The following is a 25,223-nucleotide window of genomic DNA, read 5'->3' as shown; positions in this document are numbered from 1 at the left end:
TGTGAGCAAGTGAGTGAGTGAATGAGTGAGTGAATGAGTGAGTGAATGAATGAGTGAGCGAGTGAGTGAACGAGTGAGTGAGTTAATGAGTGAGTGAACGGGTGAGTGAATGAGTGAGTGAATGAGTGAGTGAGTGAATGAGTGAATGAGAGTGAGTGAATGAGTGAGTGAATGAGTGAATGAGTGAGTGAGTGAGTGAATTAGTGAGTGAGTGAATGAGTGAGTGAGTGAATGAGAGTGAGTGAATGAGTGAGTGAGTGAATGAATGAGTGAGCGGCTGAGTGAACGAGTGAGTGAGTGAATGAGTGAGTGAGTGAGTGAATGAGTGAGTGAGTGAATGAGTGAGTGAGTGAATGAGTGAGTGAGTGAATGAATGAGTGAGTGAATGAATGAGTGAGCGGCTGAGTGAACGAGTGAGTGAATGAGTGAGTGAGTGAGTGAATGAATGAATGAATGAGCGGAGCGGCCATGTTGGCCCCGCTGCCCCGCCCGGCCGGCGTGATGTCGTAAGCCGTGCGTAAGGAGAGGAGCCAAAGTGGGCTCCCTCCCGGAAGTAGGCGGTGGCAAGGACCGGCTGTGGGCGTCTTGCTGGGCCGCAGCCTTGTGTCCTCGCCGCCACCCTCGGAGCGACCCTCGTCCTCCCCGCGGGCCCCGGCAGCATGGTGAGGACCCCTCCGGCCGGGGACCCCAGCGCTTAGTCCGGGGTTCAGCGCCCAGGAACCGCCTGATCGATGCCAGGGGGTGAGATGGAGGAGGCCCACGTGGGGGATGGGGCGGGCTGCCCTCCTCTCCACCTCCATTATTATTATTAATAGTCATGATAACAGTAATAATAATGATGTTGGTATTTGTGAAGCGCTTACTCTGTGCAGAGCGCTGTTCTAAGCGCTGGGGGAGACACAGGGTCATCAGGTGCTCCCACGTGAGGTCACAGTCTTCATCCCCATTTGACAGATGAGGGAACTGAGGCCCAGAGAATAATAATAATGTTGGTATTTGTGAAGCGCTTACTAGGTGCCGAGCACTGTTCTAAGCGCTGGGGGAGATACAGGGTCATCAGGTGGACCCACGTGGGGCTCACAGGCTTAATCCCCATTTTACAGATGAGGGAACTGAGGCATGGAGAAGTTAATAATGTTGGTATTTGTGAAGCGCTTACTGTGTGCGGAGCACTGTTCTAAGTGCTGGGGGAGATACAGGGTCATCAGGTCCCACGTGAGGCTCACGGTCTTCATCCCCATTTTACAGATGAGGGAACTGAGGCACAGAGAAAATAATGTTGGTATTTGTGAAGGGCTTACTATGTGCAGAGCACTGTTCTAAGCGCCGGGGGAGATACAGCGTGGCTCAGTGGAAAGAGCCTGGGCTTCGGAGTCATAGGTCATGGGTTCGACTCCCGGCTCTGCCACTTGTCAGCTTTATGACAGTTAATTCCCATTTTACAGATGAGGTAACTGAGGCATAGAGAAGTTAAGTGACTTGCCCACAGTCACACAGCTGACAGGTGGCAGAAATGATAACAGTGATTGTGGTGTTTGTTATTCATTCATTCAGTGGTATTTATTGAGCGCTTACTATGTGCAGAGCACTGTACTAAGCGCTTGGAATGGACAAATTGGCAACAGATAGAGACAGTCCCTGCCCATTGACGGGCTCACAGTCTACTCGGGGGAGACAGACAGGCGCTTTCTATTCATTCCTTCACTCGATCAGTCGTATGTAGAAGAAGAATGTATGTCTGCCGTTTGCCAGCTGTGTGACTTTGGGCAAGTCATTTCACTTCTCTGTGCCTCAGTTACCTCATCTGGAAAATGGGGATTAAAAACTGTGAGCCTCATGGGGGTCAACCTGATCACCTTGTATCCCCCCCAGCGCTTAGAACAGTGTTTTGAACATAGCACTTGACAAATGCCACATTATTATTAAGAAGCAGCATGAAGCAGAGAATAATAATAATAATAATGTTGGTATTTCTTAAGCGCATACTATGTGCAGAGCACTCTTCTAAGGGCTTGGGTAGATACAGTGTAATAATAATGGTAAAGGCTTACAGTCTTCATCCCCATTTGACAGATGAGGTAACTGAGGCCCAGAGAAGTTAACTGACTTGCCCACAGTCACACAGCTGACAAGTGGCAGAGCCGGGATTCGAACCCATGACCTCTGACTCCCAAGCCCAGGCTCTTTCCACTGAGCCACGCTGCTTCTCTATAATGTTGGTATTTGTGAAGTGCTTACTACGTGCAGAGCACTGTTCTAAGTGCCGGGGTAGATACAGGGTAATCAGGTTGTCCCACGTGAGGCTCACAGTCTTAATCCCCATTTTACAGATGAGGTAACTGAGGCACAGAGAAGTGAAGTGACTTGCCCACAGTCACACAACTGATAAGTGGCAGAGCCGGGATTGGAACCCATGACCTCTGACTCCCAAGCCCAGACTCTTTCCACTGAGCCAAGCAGCGTGGCTCATTCATTAGTATTTATTGAGCGCTTACTGTGTGCAGAGCACTGTACTAAGCTCTTGGAATGTACAATTCGGCAACAGATAGAGACCATCCCTGCCCAATGACGGACTCACTGTCTCAGCAGAGGAGACGGACAGCAGAGCAAAACAGAACAAAATGAAAACAAGACAACATTATCACGATAAATAGAATCAAGGAGATGTACACATTATTAACAACATAAAAAGGGTAACAAATAATATATACCAATGAGCCCAGTGCTGGGGGAAGGGGGAGGAGCAGAGGGTGGAGGAGGAGCAGAGGAAAAAGGGGGGCTCAGTCTGGGAAGGCCTCTTGGAGGAGGTGAGCTCTCATGGAAAAAGCCCGGGCTTGGGAGTCAGAGGTCGTGGATTCTAATCCCAGCTCCGTCACTTGTCAGCTGTGTGATGTTGGTCAAGTCACTTCACTTCTCTGGACCTCAGTGATCTCATCTGTAAAATGGGGACCAAGACTCTGAGCCCCACTGGGACAACCTGATCACCTTGTAGGCTCGCCCCCCCAGCGCTTAGAATAGTGCTTTGCATATAGTAAGCGCTTAACAAATACCATCATCATCATTTTTTGAACGCTTACTATGTGCAGAGCACTGGACTAAGTGCTTGGAATGTACAGTTGGGCAGCCGATAAAGACCAGCCCTGCCTAATGAGCTCACAGTCTAAACGGGGGAGACAGACAACAAAACAGAACAAAACAAGTAGTTTGGCGTCAAAACAATGTGCCAGACACTAATAATAATAATAATAATGTTGGTATTTGTTAAGTGCTTACTATGTGCCAAGCACTGTTCTAAGCGCTGGAGTAGATACAAGGTAATCAGGTTGTCCCAGGTAGGGCTCAAAGATTTCATCCCCATTTAACAGACGAGGTAATTGAGGCCCAGAGAAGTGAAGTGACTTACCCAAAGTCACACAGCTGACAAGTGGTGGAGCTGGGATTAGAACCCATGACCTCCGACTCCCAAGCCCGGCCTCATAATGATGTCCACCCTGGTTATTTTGTATCTACCCCAGTGCTTAGTACAGTGCCTGGCATATAGTAAGCACTTAAATACCACAAAAACATGCTTTAGTGGTAGTTGGGGAGAGCATGGGGGTGGGGAGATGACAGACCAATTCTATTATATGACTACTTGTTTTGTTCTGCTGTCTCTCCCTTTTAGACTGTGAGCCTGTTGTTGGGCAGGGCTTGTCTCTATCTCTTGCCGCATTGTACATTCCAAGCGCTTAGTACAGTGCTCTGCACACAGTAAGCGCTCAATCAATACGATGGAATGAATGACACTTTTCTCACCATTAGTTGCTGTGGGCAGAACTGATGCTCAATAAATGGTATAGCTTTGAGTTTGTCTCTACAATGTGAACTTGTTACGGGCAGGGAATGTATCCGCTAATTCTGTTGTATTGTGCTCTCCCAAGCTCTCGGAACAGTGCTCTGCACATAGAAGTGCTCAATAGATACTACTCATTGACTGATAAATGGAGAAACCTAGAAGGCACTGTTCAGCAAGGTCAGATGATGTGCCTAGATTCCACAAATTCTCCTATTGCTGCAGGTCAGAGGGATTGGCTGGAGAAACAGAATGAAATGTTTCCCTTCCTAAACCTAGAATTTCATTGCAATAGAGAAGAAGTCTGAAGATGAGGTGATAATAAAATAATTATGGTACCTGTTAAGCACTTACTATGTGCCAAGCACTGTTCTAAGCACAAGGTAGATACACGGTAATGAGGTTGTCCCCCGTGGGGTTCAGTCTTCATCCTCATTTTACAGATGTGGTAACTGAGGCACACAGCTGACAAGTGACAGAGCTGGGATTAGAACCCATGACCTCTGACTCCCAAGACCAGGCTCTTTCCACTGAGCCACGCTGCTTCTAAACATTGTACTGAGCACTGGGGCAGATACAAGCAAATCGGGTTGAACACAGTCCCTGTCCCATGTGGGGCTCAGAGTCTCAATCAGAGTCCCATGTGGGGCTCACCGTCTTGTTCCTCATTTTATAGATGAGGTGATTGAAGCATAGAGAAGTGAAGTGACTTGTCCAAGGCCACATAGCAGACAAGTGTCAGAGGCGGAATTGGAACCCATGACCTTCTGACTTCCTGGCCCAGGCTCTATCCATTATGCCGCACTGCTTCCCTGATTGGTGTCTCAGGAGCCTCACCCTTTGGGGGGAAGAGCAGAGCTTTCCAAACTGTCATAGTTTTAATCCTAGCTCCACCATGGGCAAGTCATTTAATTTCTCTGTGCCTCAGTTACCTCAACTGTAAAATGGGGATGAAGACCGTGAGCCCCGTGTGGGACAATCTGATGATCTTGTATTTACCCCAATGTTTAGAACAGTGCTTGGTACATAGTAAGCATTTCACAAATACCATAATTATTATTATGTGGGACAGGGACTGTATCCAACATGATTAACTTGTATCTACCCCAGTGCTTGGCACATAGTAAATGCTTAACAAATACCATAATTACTTTATTATCTCCTCATCCCCAAACTTCTATTGCAACAAAATTCTAGGTTTAGGAAGGGAAATTGTACATTTCATTCTATCTGTTTCCCCAGCCAATCCCCCGACCTGCAGTGATAGGAAAATACGTGGGTTCTAGGTACATCATCTGACCTTGCTGAACATTGCCTCCTCGGTTTCTCCATTCATTTAATCAATCAATCAGTAGTATCTATAGAGCACTTACTATGCGCAAAGCAGCATACCAAGAGACTTGGAAGAGCACAATACAAAAGAATTAGCAGACACGTTCCCTGCCCATAACGAGTTTACAGTGTAGAGATAAGCTCAAAGGTATAACATTGAGCATCAGTTCTGCCCAGAGCAACTAATGGTGAGAAAAGTCATCTCACCACCCCATGCTCTCCCCAACTACCACTTAAGCATGTTTTTATGGTATTTAAGTGCTTACTATATGTCAGGCACTGTACTAAGCACTGGGGTAAATACAAAGTAACTAGGGTGGACACAGTCCCTGTCCCACATAGGTTTCACAGTCATAATCCCCATTTTACAGGTGAAGTAACTGAGACACAGAGAAGCACGCCCACATCACCGAAACACTTGGAAACACCCTTTACCCACCCCCACTGAAGCACTACATGTCTTAATACTTCAGTGTTTCCTCCTACCTGTAATTTAGTATCTACCTCTCCCCCAGGATGTAAGCTCCCTGAGGACAAGGATTGTATCTGTTGCCGACTTGTTCATCCCAGGCGCTTAGTACAGTGCTCTGCACATAGTAAGCGCTCAATAAATACTATTGAATGAATCTACAGTTCTGTTGTACTCTGGGTACAGTGTCCTGTATACAGTCGGTGCTCAATAAATACACTTGATTAATCCCTACCCTTTGTCAAGTACACATGGACTCCGTCAAGCCTGGAAAGCATAATGGAATAAAATGCTGTCATTTTTATTCAGGTGTCCTAAAGCACTTAGAGAAATGTTACTAATTGCAAAACCCCTATTGTATCTTCCGTGTACTTACTGGGGGGCCCTCAGTTCTGCCGTTGCCGTAGGTAGCTTTGGTTTGTTTTTTTAGGTTTAAAATAAATGCTTTTCTTTTAAAGCCTCACAAGAAGAAAAAGCCTTTCATAGACAAGAAGAAAGCTGTGTCTTTTCACCTAGTGCATCGGAGTCAAAGGGATCCTTTAGCAGCTGATGACACTGCACCTCAAAGAGTTCTTCTGCCTGCACAGAAGGTATGATGGGGATTGCTCATTACTATTCTCTGGACCTTGGCAGAATAGGATAGTTTGCTACGGGTGTCCCATTTTTTCAGTGAACCATGTACCATGTTGGATTTTTTTTGGAGGCAAGGGTGGATTTGTACTTTTCTTATACTCTAACAAAGCTTAAAAAAGCCTCCTGTGGAGTTGACATTTTGCTCTACTTGATTCCCTATGGCCACCAAGGCCAAAAGTACGAATTGTTTAAGTGTCCGTCTTTCTACTAGGGCTGGCTTGAGGCAGTGAGAGAGGAAGCCACCTGAGGGTGCACTGTCAAAGAAGACAGAGGACAGAAAGTCCACCTTCAAACTCTGCAAAGACTTTCCATTCAGGACTCTGATAATGTTAGCAGTTTAGGTGGCAAGGAAAGAACTGATTCTAATGATGTCGTGAAGGTTGAACCGACAGGATTTAGTGCTGGATTAAATATGGTGATTGAACGAGGGAGGAGTCAAGGATAATGCCAAGGTTATGTGCTTATGAGAAGAAAAAATATTGGTGCCGTCTACGGTCATGGGACAGTCGGGAAGGACAGGATTTGAGTGGAAAAATAAGTAGTTCTGTTCTAGACATGTTCAGTTTGAGGTGATGGCGGGAAATTCAAATAGAGATGTCTTGAAAGCAGGAAGAAGATGGACTGGCAACAGCCGGTACTATAGATTGTAGTGGGAGGAGGCTGGAGGCTGAAAGACCAGCAAGGAGGATAATGAACTTGCCTAGCTGTGGCGGGACCAGAGCTCATACCAGGGTGGTAGGCATTTGGATGGAGTGAATCCGGGAGGCTATGTGCAAGGAAAGCTGGCAAGATTTGGCAGTGGACTGAATCTGTGAGATGGAGGATATCAGCGAGTCACAGATGATACCAAGGTTGTGCGCTTCTGGAATGGGAAGGGTGATGGTGTGTCAACCAAGAGGGTTTGGGGGGAAAGATGAGAAGTTGCCTTCTAGACATGGTGAGTTGGAGGTGTGGAAGGACATCCAGATGGAGGTGTCCTGGAGGAAAGAAGTGTGTGGAATTGGCAGCCAGAACTAGAGAGGCAGATAGGGGAGTCACCTGCATGAACCAGGTAGCCAAAGCCATCTTAGCTGTTGAAGTTATCGAGAGAGTCAATGTAAAGCAAGAAGAGTAGAGGATCCAGAAACAACCTGGAGGGATGCTCACAGTCAGAGGATGAGAGGTCAAGAGATGCTAGTGCATGGATCTGAGAAGGAGCTGTCAGAGACATAGCGGGAGAACCAGCATAAGAGTGTCAGCTTAGAAGAGGGAGAGGTCCACAGTGTCAAAAGCAGCAGAGATGTAGGAGAAACAGGATGGACTTTTCAGCTTGGCTGGTAACTGGAGGTCACAGTTATCTTGGATAGAGCAATCTCATTGGAATGAAGGGGTCGAAAACCAGCCTGGAAAGAGGTTTCATAGAGAAAATTAAGGCAGCGAATGCATGTGACCTGCTGAAGGAGTGGGAACAGGGAGCTAGGTTATAGCTGGAGAAGTTGAGGGTTTTTTTTGTTGCATTTTTGTTTTTTAAATGGGGGAGGCTTGCATACGTTTGAAGGCAAAGGGTATGGAGCCTCTGGAGAGTGAGAGGTTAAAGATGTCAATGACGGAAGGGAAGAGAACGGAAGCAAGTTATTTTAGGTTATGAAGAGAGGATAGGGTCAGAGGCACAGGAGAGGGGTTGGATTTTTAAACAGTAAGTGAGAGATTTCCATGGGAAACAGGAGAAAGATCAGGAAACGGTAGAGTGTTGAAGGGGTGATGAGGAGAATTGGGGATGTTAATGCCTGATGGCTTTGATTTTAGCACCAGAGTCATTGGCAAAGTCTTCTGGACCTACAGGAGGAGTGGTGATGAGGTGTGCTTTGGGAGGACATTTGAAGGTTTGAAAGAGCTGGTGGGGATTGTGGATGTGTATCAGTGAAGGAGGAATAACAGAGTTGTCAAGCAGAAATCAAAGCTGAATTTAATTATGGGAGAGTGAATTAATAGTGGGAGAAGTTGGCCCAAGGCCTAGATTTTTGCCAGCTGTGTCAGCTGCTTGGGCTAAGGGGCAGAAAGGGACTGTGGCAGTGATCCCTCTAGGCACTTGCGTGCTCACCCTGCCCTGATGATAACATGTATGTATAAATCTCGAAACTCAGATAATAATTATAATAATGATGATGGTATTTAAGTGCTTACTATGAGCAAGGTACTGTACTAAGCTCTGGGGTGGGTATATGCAAATTGGGTTGGACACAGTCCCTTTCCCATTTTACAAATGAGTTAACTGAGGCCCAGTAAAGTGACTTGCTCAAGGTCACATTGCAGACAGTGGCAGAGCAGGGATTAGAACCCATGACTTTCTGACTCCCTGGCCCATGCTCTAACTACTACGCCATGCTGCTTCTCTGTGTGGCGTGCTTTCCCTCACCTCTAATGCAGTTTTATGTCTGTCCTCCCTTCTATTTTATAAGCTCCTCGAGGGCAGGGATTGAGTCTGCTAACTGTTGTACTCTCACTGGTGCTTAGTACAGTGCTGGGCACAGAATAAGGTACTCGATATTGTTTATTTGCTTGGATGTGAGAGCAACAGAGAGGTCAAGGGGCAAGGGAGTAGAAGTTGATGGAGAGAATGGCCGAGTTCTGGGAGCCCAGGAAAGGTGAGGTGAGGCCTGGGAGATGGTTAGATCAAGAGTGCATCCATGCCGGTGAATGTTTTGAGATAGAGTGAAGTGAAGGAGGGGTCCGTGGAGAGAGGATGTAGGAGACCGGGTAGTGGCAGTGGGCTCATCAACATGAAGGTTAAAGCCCAAGGATTAGAATGGGAGAAGGAAGTTAGAGCAGAAGGTTAGAAAAGTAACAAAATCAGAGAGAAATGTAGAGGGGGGGCCAGGATGACGGGAGTTAATAGCAGCTAGTAGCTATAGAGATTAGGGGAGACGGATGATGTGGAATTAAAAGGAAAAGGAGGAGAGGGACGGAGGGGCTGAGATGGAGTGAAAGCAACATTGTGGGGAGAGGTAGACTACTTTTCCCTTTGAGCCAGGGAGGAGAGGGAAATCTGGAAAGTCAGTATCTTCATGTGAGAGCCAAGTCTCTGTGATGGTGAGGAGAAAGGGGAAGTGGCTCATGGAGAGTTGTTCTGTGACTGGAACCTAAAGGAGGATGGGAGCAGAGGCGAGGGATGGGGGTGAGGAGTCAGAGGTTGTCGAAAGGAAAGGAGGACTTGGAGAGAGGAGGGTGGAGATGTGAAGGAGGAGAGGACACATTCAGTGAGACTAGTTCTAGGGGTGCCACGGCTGCTGCTCCTCTCAGCATTCTCGGAGTTGGAAGAGTGGCTTCGGGTGAAGCGGGGAGGTCTGCCCTGCAGGAGGTGTTTATTGGCCTGGTGGTCTGGTTGATCTGCCATGGTTTCTGCTGCCTCTGAGTCCTCTGCTCTATTCTGAGAAGGGTCTGTGGGTTGCCCTGACCTCCAGGGTATATACGTTTTAGCATTATTCAGAAGATTTTGCAAAATCGGGTGCCTGTCTTGTTTACTAATCGACTTTTTTTTTAAAAAAAACAATTCAAGGCTGAGCTAGAGGAGAGGAGAGCTGAACAGAGGAAGTACGGCGTGTTCTTTGATGATGACTATGACTATCTGCAGCACTTGAAAGAAGCCTCTGGGCCCTCAGAGCTCGTCCCGTCACAGGCATTTAGTCTCCAAGACAGAAATGATGAGCTAGAAGAAACTCTGCCACTTCCAGTAAGGATTTGAAACATTATTGATCATTCTTGGCATTAATTTAATTGCTTCTGAGAGTCGTATCTATCGAAGAGAGGAACCGACACATCAAATGTAATGCCATGGAAATGTTCCCAGTTCATGCATGCTGCAGACTGAATTAGTTCCTGTCAGGGCATTCAAGTCTTTTATACTTTGGGAAATGTGCAAATTGCCTGTGATTTTCCTGCACTATTTTAAAATGTAGTCCTTTTCGTTTCTTTCTACAATGGGTAGCAGAGACATTTTGTAAAATTAATCATCCGTATTTATTGAGCACATACTGTGTGCAGAGCACTGAACCAAGTCTTGGGAGAGACCTGGAAAAAACTTGACATTTTCAGAACCTGTGTATCCGCTCTATTCAAATGGATGCTATGTTGGGATTCCAGGCACTTGTCATGTCCTCCTTGACTGCTGCATCAGCCTCCTGTCAGATATCATGCCTTTAGTCTCTCCAATGTGTACTATACTCCAATGCCTGGGTCAGTTTTCTCAAATATATTTTTATATTTTAAATATGTATATTTACACATCTCCCCTCTCTCAAAAACCTTTGGTGGTTTCTCATTCTTCTCCATATCAAGCAGAAACTCATGACCGTTGGCTTTAAGACACTCCATCAGCTCTGTCCCTTCCTCCTTCCACTACACCCTAGCTCGCCATTTTCATTCCTTACAAGCTAACCTACTCTCACTGTCTCAGTCTCATTTCTCTCGTTGCCATTACCTTGCTCGCAGTACCCACCTGCTGGAACTTCCTCCCCCTTTGTCTGCTACACGCAGCGGCTCTCCCCGTCTTCGAAATCTTCCTGAAAGCACATCCTCTCCAGGAAGCTTTCCCTGATTGATCGCTTAGCCGATCACTTTCTATCCCCCCAACTGTCAGTTGAGTCCTTCCGTGCCACTTGAGCACTTGGTTCTCACACTCCTCGGAGTACTTATGTCCGTTGTTTCTTATATGCTCTACTACTCTCTCTAACGGTAATTTATTTGTCTGTCTCTCCCCCTTGACTGCGCACCCTTTGTGGGCAGGCATTGGAACTTCTCACTGTTGTACTTTCCCCAGTGCTTAGTTCAACACTCTGCACACAGTAGGTGCTCAGTAAATGCAGTTAATTGATCAATAGTGCCATTTTCCAAAATTCAAAATGCAACACATTTCAATAGGGCTCTGATTTTACTGAACTAAAGTATTACTAGCACAGGCTTTAGCCAGCCCATCATTATGAATGAGAGGGGTGATCCCTCTAGACTGTAAGCTTGTTGTGGGCAGGGAATGTGTCTGTTTATTGTTCTGTCGTACTCTCCCCAAGCGCTTAGCACATTGCACTGCACACAGTAAGTGCTCAATAAATATCATTAAATGAATGATCTTGGAAGAGTACAATACAGTAGTGTTGTTAGACATGATCCGTGCCCACAAGGAGCTTACAGTGTGGAGGCGGGGGGCACACCCTAAAGTAAATTACAGTAAGAAGAGAGAAAGAGAGGGGAACGAATACATGAGTTAGAGCTTAAATAATAGGGCATGTAAACCATATACATAAGGGCTATGGAAGGGTGTAGCTATTGAAGTGCTTAGATGGCACCAGAGTGCTGAAGTAGTTGGAGGGAAGCTAATTGGGAAAGGTCTCCTGGAGATGTGATTTCAGACAGGACAGAATCCCACTGCTCCTCTTCCTCTGTGTATGATCATAGCTGAAATGGAAAGGGCAGGTGGGTCCGGATTCTGATCTCTGTGGTGCATTACCTGGGGCCATATATCAGGTAGTTGTTCTCCCCCACTTCAAAACCTTAATGAAGGCACATCTCCTCCAAGAACCCTTCCCTAAGTTCACCTCTCCTCTTTCCCACTCCCTTCTTTGCTACTTTTACTTGCTCCTTCATTCATCCTCCTCCCATCCCCACAGCATATACGTATATATCTGTAATTTATTTATCTATTGATTTTATTTTATATTAATGTCTGTCTTCCCCTCTAGACTATGAGCTCATTGTGGGCAGGAATGTGTCTGTTACTGTGTACTTTCCCCAGCACTTAGTACAGTGCTTTGCACACAGTAAGCCCTCAATAAATACGTTTAATTGAATGAATTGAAAGGGGTCCGAAAAGCTACCCAGACTTCCTGACTGTCTGGAGGCCGGCTAAACAGTCCTCCCTCAACTCAGAAAATTGGCCCGCAAGGGGACGCTGGGATGTGGGTATGCCACGGGTAAACCTGCAGATCACCCCACATTACTGGGTCCCGCCCTAGGAAAGAGCCTCTCTTAAACCACAGTACAGTCAGTTCTCTGGTAACCCAGGCATAAGCCTCACATTAAAGAAAGACCACTTTGTGTTATGCTTGTGTTATGCACGCTTTGACCCAAGTGCATACGTGCACGACCTGGGTCATCGAATCATGTTCTGTCCACCTGGATGCATGTTAGAAGAATGTGCCCTGATTCCCTAGCAGTGCTCTATCCTTGTGACATGATGAAAATATGTGCAATGTGAGAACTGACTGTATATCCAATGCTATAGCAATGCTGAATAAGGGGGCTTACTGCATTGAAAGACTGTTCTTAATTTGATTCTGACTTTTTTTTTTAATCGGAGAGGCCTCTGGCTTCCCATCTTAACAGTAATAATAATTGGTATTTAAGTGCTTACTGTGTATCAAGCACTGTGCTAAGTGCTAGGGTGATACAATATAATCAGGTCCCACTTAGGGCTCACAGTCTAAGTAGGAGGGATTGAGAAGGTATTGAGAAGCAGCAAGGCCTAGTGGAAAGAGCACTGGCCTGGGAGTCAGCGGATGTGTGTTCTAATCACAGCTCCAGTACTTGCCTCCTATGTGAGCGTGGGCAAGTCCCTTAACTTTCCAGTGCCTTGTTTGCCTCATATGTAAATTGGGGAGTCAATCTTACTCCCTTCTACGTAGACTGTGGAACAGGAACTGTTTCCAACTTGATTAACTTGTATCTACCCTAGTACTTAGAAAAGTGCTTGGCATAGGTTAAGCGCTTAACAAATATAAGAAAAAAATCCCCATTTTGCAGATGAGGAAACTGAGGCACAGAGAAATTAAGTGGCTTTCCCAAGGTCACACAGCAGGTTCGTGGCAGAGCCGGGTTTAAAACCCAGGTTCTCTGACTCCTAGGCCCATGCTCTTTTCAGTAGGCCTCACTGTTTCCCTATTCTTAATTTGGTTTGGGTGGTCTCCCCTGTAGAAGATGTCTAATGTGAAAATCCAATATGAGGATACAGTGGCTTAGCTGTTTTCTTTCCTTTATCACGTCAAGCTGTGTTTTTAATTCTATCAGGTAAGAGGCCATAGGTGGCTCAAAGTGAATGTAGTTTCGCATTCACTCTCTTTATCCATTGGTCATAATTGTCTAAGTCTTTGTTTCCAAGGATAACTGCATTTTGAAAATTATGAAAACTAATTTTTACGAAGAATAATGATAGAAAACGAAACATGTCACTCCTTTTTCTAGAACCCCAGAATTAAGTTGCCTTCATCAGTGTTTGCATCTGCATTTGAGGAAGATGTGGGACTTTTAAATAAAGCAGCTCCTGTTTCAGGTACTGTGGATTTTGTTTTTCTTGTTGCCTAAGAGAAATGATATGTAGTTTTGCTAGGGCAAGGTGATAGGGAATGTCTGTTGTGTTCATTTCTGATGGTATTTGTTAAGTCCTTACTGTGTGCCTGGCACTCTTGTAAGTGCTGGGGGTAGATACAAGCTAATTACATTGGACATAGTCCCAGTCCCTTATGGGGCTCACAGACTTAATACCTATTTTATAGATGAGGTAACTGAGGCACAGAGAAGTGAAGTGATTTGCCCACGGCCACACAGCAGACAAGTGGCAGAGCCAGGATTAGAACCTAGGTCCTCTGACTCCCAGGCCCATGCTCTTTTTCTCCAGGCCATGCTGCTTCTGGTTATTATTCCATTTAATAACTGATTAATAATCTAATAATTGATTTTGCCACTGGCCTGGAACACCTTCCATCTTCATATCCAACAGATGATCACTCTCCCACCTTCAAAACCCTATTAAAATCTCATCTCCTTCAAGAGACCTTCCCCAACTGGCCCTTTATTTCCTGTTCTAAATAATAATAATAATAATTGTGGTATTTTTTAAGTCCTTACTATGTGCCAGGCATTGTACTAAGTGCTGAGGTGGATACAAGGAAATCGGGTTGGACACATTCCCTCGTCCCATGTTCTACATCACCCTTGCATTTGGATTAGCACCCTTTATTCACTCCTCCCACAGCACTTATGTGCGTGTCTGTAATTTCTTTATATTCATGTCTGTCGCCCCCATCCCCACCCCTAGACTAAGCTCGTTGTGAGTAGGTAAAATGTCTCCCAACTCCGTTATAGTGTACTCTCCCAAGAGTGTAGTATAGCAGAGTTTGTAGACATGTTTGTATTAAGCACTTGGGAGAACACAGTAGAATTAGTAGCCATATCCTCAAGAAGTTTGCAGTTAAAAGGAGAGACAAACAGTAAAATAAATTACAAGTAGAAGGAAGCAATAATAATAATTATGGTATTATTAAGCACTTGCTTCACTCTAAGCATTATACTAAGTGCTGCAGGAAATGTAAGATAATCAGGTCAGATGTAGTTCCTGTCCTACATTGGGCTTGCGTTGTAAGGGGAGGGGAAGAACAGGCTTTTTAAACCTCATTTTCAGTTGAGGAAATTGAAGTTAGTGACTTGCTCAAGGTCATACAGCAGGCAAATGGCACAGTTCAGGATTAGAACCCAGATCCTCTGACTCCCAACCCCACGGTCTTTCCACTAGGCCACACCTATTTATGCTCGGTAGAGTATCATTGTATAGAATATGCATGAGTTCTATGGGCATGGTATGGTTGCCCAAGTGCTTAGTTGGGGAAATAAGGTGAGGAGATGAGACTAATAACCGAAAGCTTGCTGGAGAAAATTTGACTTCAGAAGCACTTTGAAGACAGAGAGCAGAGGTCTGGTGGATGTGAATAGCTGTAATTTATATTAATGTCCATCTCCTCCTCTAGAAGGTAAGCCCCGTGTGGGCAGGGAATGTGTTTATTGTTACATTGTATCCTCCCAAGCACTTAGTAGAGTGCTTTGCACACAGTAAGCACTCAAATACGAGTGAATTAAATTGAAGGATGATGGAGTTCCAGGTTCAAAACAATGGGTTAAAAAAATGATCTGGGCAGCAGAGTGAAGCATGTACTGGAAAGAGGAGAGACTGGGGGCAGGGAGATATATAAGGAGGCTGATGCACTAGCTGAGTAGCAATATGACCAAACTGGTGGTATTCACTTGTATCTATTGAGCTCTTACTATTACTGTGTGCAGAGCACTATACTGAGCGCTTGGAAAGTACAATTCAGCAACAGAGACAATCCCTGCCCACAACGGGTTTACGTGGTTCAATGGAAAGAGCCTTGGCTTGGGAGTCAGGTCATGGGTGCTAATCCCGGCTCCACCATTTGTCACCTGTGTGACTTTGGGCATGTCACTTAACTTCTCTGTGCATCAGTTTCCTCATCTGTAAAATGGAGATTGACTGTGAGCCCCACGTGGGACAACCTGATTCCCTTTTATCTACTCCAGCGCTTAGAACAGTGCTTGGCACATAGTAAGTGCTTAACAAATACCATCATTATTATTATTACAGTCTAGAAGGGGGGAAACAGACATCAAAACAAGCATCAATAGCATCAATATAAATAAATAGAATTATAAATATGTACACATATATACAAGTGGTTTGCGGGGGACGGTGGTAGAGCAAAGGGAGCAAGTTGGGGTGATGAGAAGGAGGGGGAGCAGAGGAAAAGGGGGGCTTAATCTAGGAGTTTGGATAGGAAAGTTGTGGATAGGGAATGTGTCTGCCAACTCTTTTGTGGTATTACTCTCCCAAGTGCTTAATACAGTGCTCTAATACAGATTATTGCTGTATTGTACTTTCCAAGAGCTTAGTACAGTGCTCTGCACACAGTAAGCCCTCAATAAATACGATTGAATGAATGAATTCATGCTCTTGACTGTAAGCTCATCTCTAGGCTGTAAACTCATGGACAGGGAATGTGTCTGCTAATTCTATTGTAATATACTCTACCAAGCTCTTAATAAAGTGATTTGCCCATAGTAAGTGCTCAGTGAATACCATTGATTGATTGCCGTGCACATAGTAAGCACTCAAAAAATACCGTTGATGATGATGATGTTGAAAGGACCAGATTCCAGAAATGTTGTAAAGGAAGAACCAATGGGATTTGGAGCCTGATTGAATACAGACACTGAAAGAGAGAGAGGAGTTAAGTATTATGTCAAGACTGCGAGCTTGAGAGATGGGAAGACTGTTGGTGTAGTTAGCAGTGCTGACGAAGCCAGATGGAGGAGAGAATTTGGAAGGGAAGATGAGTTGGACATGTAGAGTTAGAGGTAGTGGCAGATGCAGGCAGGAGGCGATTCAAGTTTGCATCACGGCTAGTAAGATAGAGTTGGAAGTCACCTAGTTCAGAGGTGGTAGCTGAAGCGGTGAGAGAAGATAAGCTCCCCAAGGGAGTAAGTGTAAATTTAAATTAGAAGGTGACCTCAGAGAAGAGTCTTGAGGGACATCCACAGATGGGAGTGGGAGATAGAGGAAGAGGCTGGCGAAAGAGGCCGAGAAGGAGGGACTAGAAAGATGGGAGGAGAACCAGGAGAGGAACTCAGGTCAGATGGTGTTTATTGGAAAAGATGGCAAGCCACAGTGCCAAAGACAGGCTTAAAAAGCTGCATGGCGTAGAGTCTGTTAGATTGTTTTTTAATGGTATTTGATGGTGATGGTGATGATGGTATTTGTTAGTGCTGCCAACTTGCCAACTTTGTGCCAAGCACTGTTCTAAGCGCTGGAGTAGATAAAAGGTTATCAGGTTGTCTTTACTGTGTGTCAGTGTTCTAAGTGCTGGGGTAGACACATGGTAATCAAGTTGGACACAGTCCCTGTCCTAGTCGGAGGAAAGAGGATTCAACTCCCATTTATAGATAAGGTAACTGAGGCACAGAGAAGTTAAATGACTTGCCCAAAATCACGTGACAGACTTGTGGTAGAGCTGGGATTAGAACCCAAGTCCCCTGACTCCTGGACTCATGCTCTCTCCACTAGGCCACACTGCTCTGTACACAGAAAGCATTCAATCAATATTATGGATTGATTGGTAATCACATAATGTGCCAAACACTGTACTAATCAAGTCAGATATCATCCATGACCCTCAGAGGGCCTGGTCTAGTTAGGAAGGAGAACAGGTATTGAATGCTCACTTTACAGATCAGGAAACTGATACCCAGAGAGGATAAGTGACTTTCCCAAGGTCATATAGCAGGCAAGTGATAGAAGCTGGATTAAAACGCGGTTCCTCTACCTCCAAGGCCCGTGCTTTTTCCACCAGGCCACACAACTGCTTCTGCTGTGGAGGTGGTTCTGGTTTGGGGGTTAGTAGCGAGAGGACAACAGAGGAGATAGGGTCAAGAGCTAAGGGTGTGGCCCTGTGCATCAAGAGTAAGGTTTGGGTAGGGAGCTCAAATGGGGCCTGGTATAACTGAGGAGTGAAGACATCAGAATTTTTTTGTGGTTATAGTTTCAAAGGGAAGAAGGAACTTGTTTTTCATATAAACTCCTGAGGAAACTCTTTTAGGCAGCCAAATTTAGATTTTGTAAAGGAAAAAGATTTCATTTGACAATCCTTAAACTTTAGAATTGCCTAAAAATACTTCACACAATCTGTCAGCTTACTAAAATCTTCATCAGCCAAAGGAATTTTTTCCTCATTGCTAGGAGAACCAGCTGTGTTTCCTAGGCGAACTGCGCTTAATTCATTCAAATCACCATTCCTTTCGCTTGAAATGTACTGTCTAGCCTTAATCTCTATTAAAACCCCACATCCCCCATGGAACCTTCACAAATAAACCTCACCCCAGCCTTGCTCACTCCCTCCATTTAGGTATATCTCTCTACATCTTCCATTTATCTCCTTTTATTTGCTTTATGTCATGTTCTCCGATCTAGCACTTGTATTGTTAATTAGGTTTGTTGTTGCATGGGAACACTGGCATATATATTTTCTCTTAAGATGTGTTACAAGGAATTTGAGGACAAAAGGGAGAGTCTAAATTTGTAATATTGGGAGCTGTCAATTTGTAGTTATACAATTAATAATTTAAATAGTAAAGTCCAAATCGTTGGTGAAAGTGCTTCTTACACCTAAAAGAGAACACCACTTTGCCAATATGAAGTGGTTTGTGCTTTCAACCTGCCTGTAGTCATTACCTCAAATTTGCCTCATAGTTGGATTAGAATGGTATTTGGTCTGTTCTATCTGGGGCTGCCAGAAGATGGTTGGATGGAGTGGGGTGTGTCTAAGGGCCTGCCATCTGGAGGCAGGCTGTTACTGAGAACCTTCAGTTGTGAGAAGCAGCTTGGCCTTGTGGAAAGAGCAAGGGGCTGAGAGTCAAAGGACTTGAGTTCCAGGCCTGGCTCTGGAACTTACCTGCTGTGACACCCAGGGCACCTTGTATTGCTTAACTTCTCTATGCCTCATCTGTAAAATGGCCATTAATTCCTACTCTCATCTTCTTAGACTGTGAGCCCCATGTGGGACAGGGACTGTGTTCAACCTGCTTTACTTGTATCTAACTCACTGCCTAGAACAGTGTTTGACACGAAAGCGCTTAGCAACTACCATTATTATTATTATTTTATTGCTGTGATAATATTAGCAATCCAAATATGCTTTGGCCACTGAGCCATGCTGCTTCTTCTTCATGTTAATTAGTTATGGTACTTGTTAAGCACTTACTATGTGCCAAACACTGTTTTAAGCGCTGGGGTAGACACAAGCCAACCAGGTTGGACAAGGACCCTGGCCCATATGGGGCTCACAGTCTAAGTAGGAGGGAGTAGGATTTAATCCCCATTTTATAGGTAGGGCAACTGAGGCACAGAGAAGTTAAGTGATTTGCCCAAGCTCACAAAGCAGACAAGTGGCAGAGCCAGGAATTTAACCCAGGTCCTCTGACTACCAGGCCCATGCTCTTTCCCCTAGGCCATGCTGCTTCTCGTTTTCAATGGAATGAAGCAGTTCTCAACTTGATACTGTAAAGCTTTAATCTCAGTAATAAAGATTAGTATTTGGTCATGTTTTTGCGGTTGGGTCGCTCAGGCAGTTGTTTTACAGAACACCTTGGAATCATTTCCTTTTTTGCTTTTTTTCCCCCTCTACTCCTAGGTCCTCGGTTGGATTTTGATCCTGATATCGTTGCAGCTCTTGATGATGATTTTGACTTCAATAATCCAGACAATCTGCTTGAAGATGATTTTATCCTGCAGGCCAATGACCCAGCAGGAGGACGGTGGAAGGTTGAGGGCAGTTGGTATGTGGGGCTGACTTCTGGGAGAGAACTCCCATGAATATCAGTCAATCCGTGATATTTATTGAGCACTATGTGCACAGCACTGTACTAAGCATCTGGAAGAGTACAGTACATCAGAATTGACAGGCACTCCCCTGGCCCACAATGAGCATAAAGTCTAGCGAGGGAAGGCAGGTATTAAAATATATAACTAATGTATAATTTAAAGATATGTACATAATGCAGGGGGGTTGCGGGTGGGACAAATATCAAATGCACAAAGGCCACAGATCGAAGTGTAAAGTACAGAAACGATGCAAAAGGGAGAGGGAGCTGGAGAAAAGAGGATTTAATTAGGGAAGGTCCTTTGGAGAAGATGTAACTTTAATAATGGTCTGAAGGTGAAGAGATGGGGGTCTAGCATATATGAAACAGGAGGGAGTTCCAGGCTAGAGGGAGGACATGGGAAAGGGGTTGGCGAGGAGATTGCAAAGTGAGTAAGGTGGTGCTAGAGGAGCAACATGTGCAGCCTGGGCTGTAACAGGATATGAGTGAAGTGAGGTAGGAGGAGCGATCTCATGATAAGGAGTTTCTCTTTGCTGCGGAGGTGGTTGGGCAGCCATTGGAGGTTCATGAGGAATGGGGAGATATGGACTGACCTTTTTTAAAGAATTATCTGGGCAGCAGAGTGAAATATAGCTGTGAGCCCGTCATTGGGCAGGGATTGTCTCTATCTTTTGACGAATTGTACATTCCAAGCGCTTAGTACAGTGCTCTGCACATAGTAAGCGCTCAATAAATATTATTGAATGAATGAATATAGACTGTAGTGAGGAGAGACAGGAGGCAGGGAGTTCTGCAAGGAGGCAGATGCAGTAGGGCAGGAGAAAAGTGCAAGAATAGTCAACATCACCATTCGTGGTGGAAGAATTAAGGTAAAAGGATAGCAGTTTTAGATTCTTGCTGTGAACAAGAAACAGAGGACACTACTAAGAAAGAAGAGGGATCTCTAAGTTCCTGGTGGGCAGGGATCGTGTCTACCAACTCTTTTGTATTGTACTCTCCCAAGCACGTAGTACAGTGCTCTGATACAGAGCGCACTCAATAATTGCCAGTGATGAAGTACATGTAAAATCTTGTTTAACTGTAGCCAGCCCGGCACGTTTTTCTGCAGTTCAAGACTTGAAGATGACAATGAGTGGGAAGACGTTAAGAGTGGGAGCGATGAAGAGGACTATGACTCAGAGGGCCCTTTGTCAGACGAAGACGCATCTGCTCAGGGAAGAGCTTATGGAAACATGGAAGAGCTCTTGTTTTTGGAAGAAGAAACAAAAAGTCGCTTCACGGAGTACTCCATGACTTCTTCAGTCATGAGAAGAAATGAACAACTCACACTTCTGGATGATAGGTTTGAAAAGGTCAGGTGGCAAAACTCGTGGAATTCTGTTACCCTTTCTTTTCCCCTCCCCTTATCCCAGCCAGGTATAGCCCCTGTCTAGAACTCACCACTTGGGAGTTTCATGAAGAAAGTGAAGGTGTTCCTGCTGCTCATTAAATTCCTCCTCTGCCCAGCTCATTGAGTTCCAATTCTAAAAGAAAACTTTTAGACCGCTTTAGAAAATATAGTCAGCAGTAAGGGGCATAAAAAAGCTGCAGGGGTTGAGAATCCATTTTTATCCTCCTTATCGGTATTTATTGACCGTAGAGAATCATTCTAAATGCCTGGGCGACGCACAAAGGAAGCATAAGACGAGATCACTCCCCTCAAAGACCCAGAACTCAGATGGGAAAAGACAAGTGTGTTTTGGCAATAATCCAATTATTTGAGTTACCTTCTGATTTCCTTGCCAGTGGTTTAGTAATGCATTTCAGGCAGTATGGTAATATGTGCAGCCCCTGTAAAAAATAAAGTGATGGGAGAAGACAAGTTGTGAAAGCTTTGCAAACTCAGCCATTTCTGGTAGCTTTGATTCAAGCAGATTTTTTAAAAAAATTTTTCTCTGCTCCCCATGCAAGCTGTGCAACAGTTTTTTATGGTATTTGTTAAGTCCTTACTCTGTGCCCTGGCACTGTACTAAGCACCAAGGTAGATATAAATTAATCAGGTGGAATCAGTCTATGTTCCACGTGGAGCTCATACTATTAATCCCCATTTTACAGATGAGATAACTGAGACACAGAGAAGTTGTGATTTGCCCAAGGTCACACAGCAGGCCAGAGGTGGAGCCAGGATAAGAACTCAGGTCCTTTAGACTCCTGGGCCTGTGCTCTTTTCACTAGGCTACACTGCTTGCAACCTATGACAAGCATGTACCTCCCAGCATCCTTTGACCAAAGAGGAAAGAGGTCTGCAGCTAGGAAGACACACTAGCTCCAAATAAAGCAGACTTTCAGTTCCCCTGTGTAGAGTCCCTAGAAGCATCCAAAACGTTGGTGGAGCAGCTCTCATTGTCGCTCTGTATATGGACATAAGCTTGGGTGAAGAATCCAGACCAGGAGCAGGGATGTAAGAGGGATGGAGGAGGCTTCAGTCCCCATAAATACACATTCCCCAAGGTGTAGATTAGTTTGCACAGCCATTGAAACCTTTGGAGTTGCATTCCCTGCTTCAGTTGAGTTAGATATTCTTCCAATAAAATATCTCAAAGTTGAGGGATCAGTACCCTAAGCATTCAGTCTTCACATCTATTTTGTTATGAGTTCGCCTCAAGCTAGAGAAATTTAAAATGTCTTATCCCTAATGGATTCTTTTAAGCATCTAATTGTGAGAGGAAATCTGCATTATAAATATAAAAAGTGCTCCAGAACTGCCCATGAGAAAACAAGCAAATTACTCTGCCATTTATAAAAAGACTAACAACCATGAAAAATATTCACACAGAAAGATTCTGTTCATTGAATAGATGGCTCTTAGTGACTTTGATGTCAGTATTCATGATCCGTTTTGCTGCATCTTCATTTTCAGTTCTTTGAGCAGTTTGACGATGATGAGATTGGAGCCCTGGATAATGCAGAATTAGAAGGCTTCATTCATGCTGACAGCATCCGGCTACAGGAAGTCTTAAATGACTACTACAAGGAGAAAGCAAAAAAGTACGTTGCCTCTCCTTCTACTCAAGACATTTCTTGTCGACCCAAATGTGACAGATAGATTTATATAGGATTGGGTATTCTCAGAAACCAAGTCCACAAGTTTTGTCGGTTCATTCATTATGTTCTTAACTTTGTCTCTGTGGGTACTGTATCTCTCTTGAGATACCGTACTGTATCTCTTGAGAAGGATATTTTAAAGCCCACCTGCTACCCACCCCTCTGTCATTGCCCATTCCTTTAACAGGAGTTGAGAAAGTGAAGGGGGAATCTGGTCACTACCTTTTTTTTTTTTACTGCTTTCCTCCAAATTATTTTGGAAGTAGAGATTAGCCAGAGTGCATTCATATAAGGTTCCATGTCTTCACGATCTTGTCTCCAGTTCAGTTGATCACAAAATTGATTTAGTCAGCCATCGACAAGATTCCCTGGCAACCATACCAACTCCTCGGATAGCCTGAGGTTGCCGTAGCTGGCCACAACCCATTGGAGGGGAGGAGCATCACCAGGGGTAAACAGTACATAGCTAGGCATAGGGTCCAGAGGACATGTGAATGATTTGTTCTTCCATAGATTTTCTTTTATTGTAGCTTCAGCACATTACGGATATGAACTTCATCGATGTGTGTGGTTTTTTTCCTTCTGTGTATAAAACCTCCATAGCTGTGTAAAGCTGGATACTCTAGAGCCTCTTGAAGACCAGAGTGAGTCAGTGGAGAAGGAAGATACTGAGGAGGAAGAGACTGTGGCATTAGTTATTGAGGCACCCAAAAAGAAATGGGATTGTGAATCTATTTTCAGTAAGTATCCTTTGGATGGGTGTTAAGGTATTTATTGAATATATCCTGTTCTCATTACTTGGTTGCCTTAGACGCTGCCCTAGTAAGATATTAACAGAAGGATTCTTTTAAATTTTGTCTTTGAGCCCTGAGCTAGGGAAGGGCACCAAATTTTCAAATTGCTAAAACACAGCCTGATTTTGAATAAGCAGTACAAATTGTGGGATCTTATGAAAATGTCTGTTCTCCATTCCACCAGTATCCTAACAAAAGGACAGATTGTGACTGTGGGCAAGTCACTTCACTTCTCTGGGCCTCAGTTCCCTCATCTGTAAAATGGGGATGAAGACTGTGAGCCCCACGTGGGACATCCTGATTCCCCTGTGTCTACCCCAGCGCTTAGAACAGTGCTCGGCACATAGTAAGCGCTTAACAAATACCAACATTATTATTATTATTATCAACTGTCGAATTTTTATTAAAAATGTAACCTGCTCACCTTGGTGTTTTTCTTTCTTCTTAGGCACATACTCAAATCTGTATAATCACCCTCAGCTTATCAAGTGTCCTCCAAAGGTAGGCCTATATGCTATAAGATCGTACTATGTGCTAAGTATCGGGGGAGAGGCACAGTCCCTATCCAGGAAGGTGGTGGGTAAAGATGAATTGCTCATCTGTTGTTAAAATATTGCTTTACAACATTGATATCAATAAATTATTATTTTTGAAAGTGAGACGTATGAAGAAGGGATTGAAAACTTCAGTCTAACACGTTGTTTCTATCTTAGCCCAAAGAAATTCAGCTGTCCTCTAAAACAGGGATTCCTCTGAATGTCTTACCACCAAAAGGACCTACAGCCAAGCAAATTGAACGCATGCAGATGATTAATGACAGTGATCTTCCGAGGGTGTCAACACAGCCACGTTCCAAAAATGAAACCAAAGAAGATAGAAAAGCCAGAAAACAGGCTATAAAAGAAGAACGGAAGGTAAAAACACTCTCAAGTGTATGTCTTTGTCCTGAGGAAAAAGGGGGAATTGATGGTACTTGTGGTAAATTTGAAGGTAATTTGTAATAACATGTAATAAATTCTTGTGCAGGAACGCAGAGTGGAGAAGAAAGCCAACAAACTGGCTTTCAAAGTGGAGAAAAGAAGGCAAGAAAAGGAGCTACTCAACCTGAAGAGGAATGTTGAGGGTCTCAAACTATGATTGTGGAACCTTCATAACAAACTGTTCTCCTTTTATGGACTCCTTATTGTGTTCTGAGTTGGACTGGAATCAGAAGAGGCAGAACTGACTTCTACCAGATTTGGGCAGTTGTCTGAATTGCTTTTTTTTACCAACATATGTAAACTTTTCTCATTAAATCAGTTTGATTTAATATGAAAGAACATGAGAGATTTATAGACTTGTTCATTTGTAGTGAAAATGAATCGTAGTTTTGGATTAATAAATCATTTATTTCACAAAATGAATGGTATTCCTTCACTATCAAATTTTAGAGGTATTTCTGTATTTGATTTAGGTTGTGGTTTTCTCATAGTTCTCAGAAATTCAGTGCAGTACATCTTCAGTGAATCCAGCAGATTTTTTCATAAATCTATTATCTAAATTAATTAGAATGGAAGCCTGATCAGGGGTTGATGTGGTTTAAGATGAGTTAAAATGCCTGTCTCTTTTCAAAGGTGCCTACAGTCTTGTGGGAGTTAAATCTGAACTGTTTCTCTTCCCTTTTTTAATAATAATAATAATAATGGTAGTAAAGTGCTTACTATGTGCCAAGCACTGTTCTAAACACTGGGATAGACACAGAGTAATCAGATTGCACCACATGTTTTAATCTCCATTTTACAGGTGAGGTAACTGAGGCACAGAGAAGTGACTTGCCCAAGGTCACAGCAGACAAGTGGGGGAGCGGGATTAGAACCCACCTCCTCTGACTCCCAAGCCACTTTCCACTAAT

General features: G+C 44.2%; 1 protein-coding gene across 2 annotated transcripts; it reads left to right on the top strand.

Annotated features, from left to right (window-relative positions):
* The first annotated feature begins 526 nt into the window (after window positions 1–526).
* LTV1 (LTV1 ribosome biogenesis factor) lies at window positions 527–24,735 on the top strand. Of its 2 annotated transcripts, none has more exons than XM_029058640.2 (11): window positions 527–662; window positions 6,092–6,223; window positions 9,802–9,975; window positions 13,476–13,563; window positions 19,265–19,409; window positions 20,563–20,806; window positions 22,354–22,481; window positions 23,142–23,278; window positions 23,781–23,833; window positions 24,046–24,246; window positions 24,359–24,735. In XM_029058640.2, the coding sequence occupies exons 1-11, from the start codon at window positions 660–662 to the stop codon at window positions 24,467–24,469; spliced, it is 1,416 nt and encodes a 471-aa protein (XP_028914473.1). In that variant the 5' UTR covers window positions 527–659; the 3' UTR covers window positions 24,470–24,735. The 2 variants fall into 2 exon arrangements, with proteins under 2 accessions (XP_028914473.1, XP_028914472.1); XM_029058639.2 differs by having other exon boundaries at window positions 20,539–20,806.
* The last annotated feature ends 488 nt before the right edge of the window (window positions 24,736–25,223 follow it).

The sequence above is a fragment of the Ornithorhynchus anatinus genome, chromosome 2 (genome assembly GCF_004115215.2).
Source record: "Ornithorhynchus anatinus isolate Pmale09 chromosome 2, mOrnAna1.pri.v4, whole genome shotgun sequence".
Taxonomy (NCBI): domain Eukaryota; kingdom Metazoa; phylum Chordata; class Mammalia; order Monotremata; family Ornithorhynchidae; genus Ornithorhynchus; species Ornithorhynchus anatinus.
This window is presented reverse-complemented; position numbering and strand designations above follow the sequence as displayed.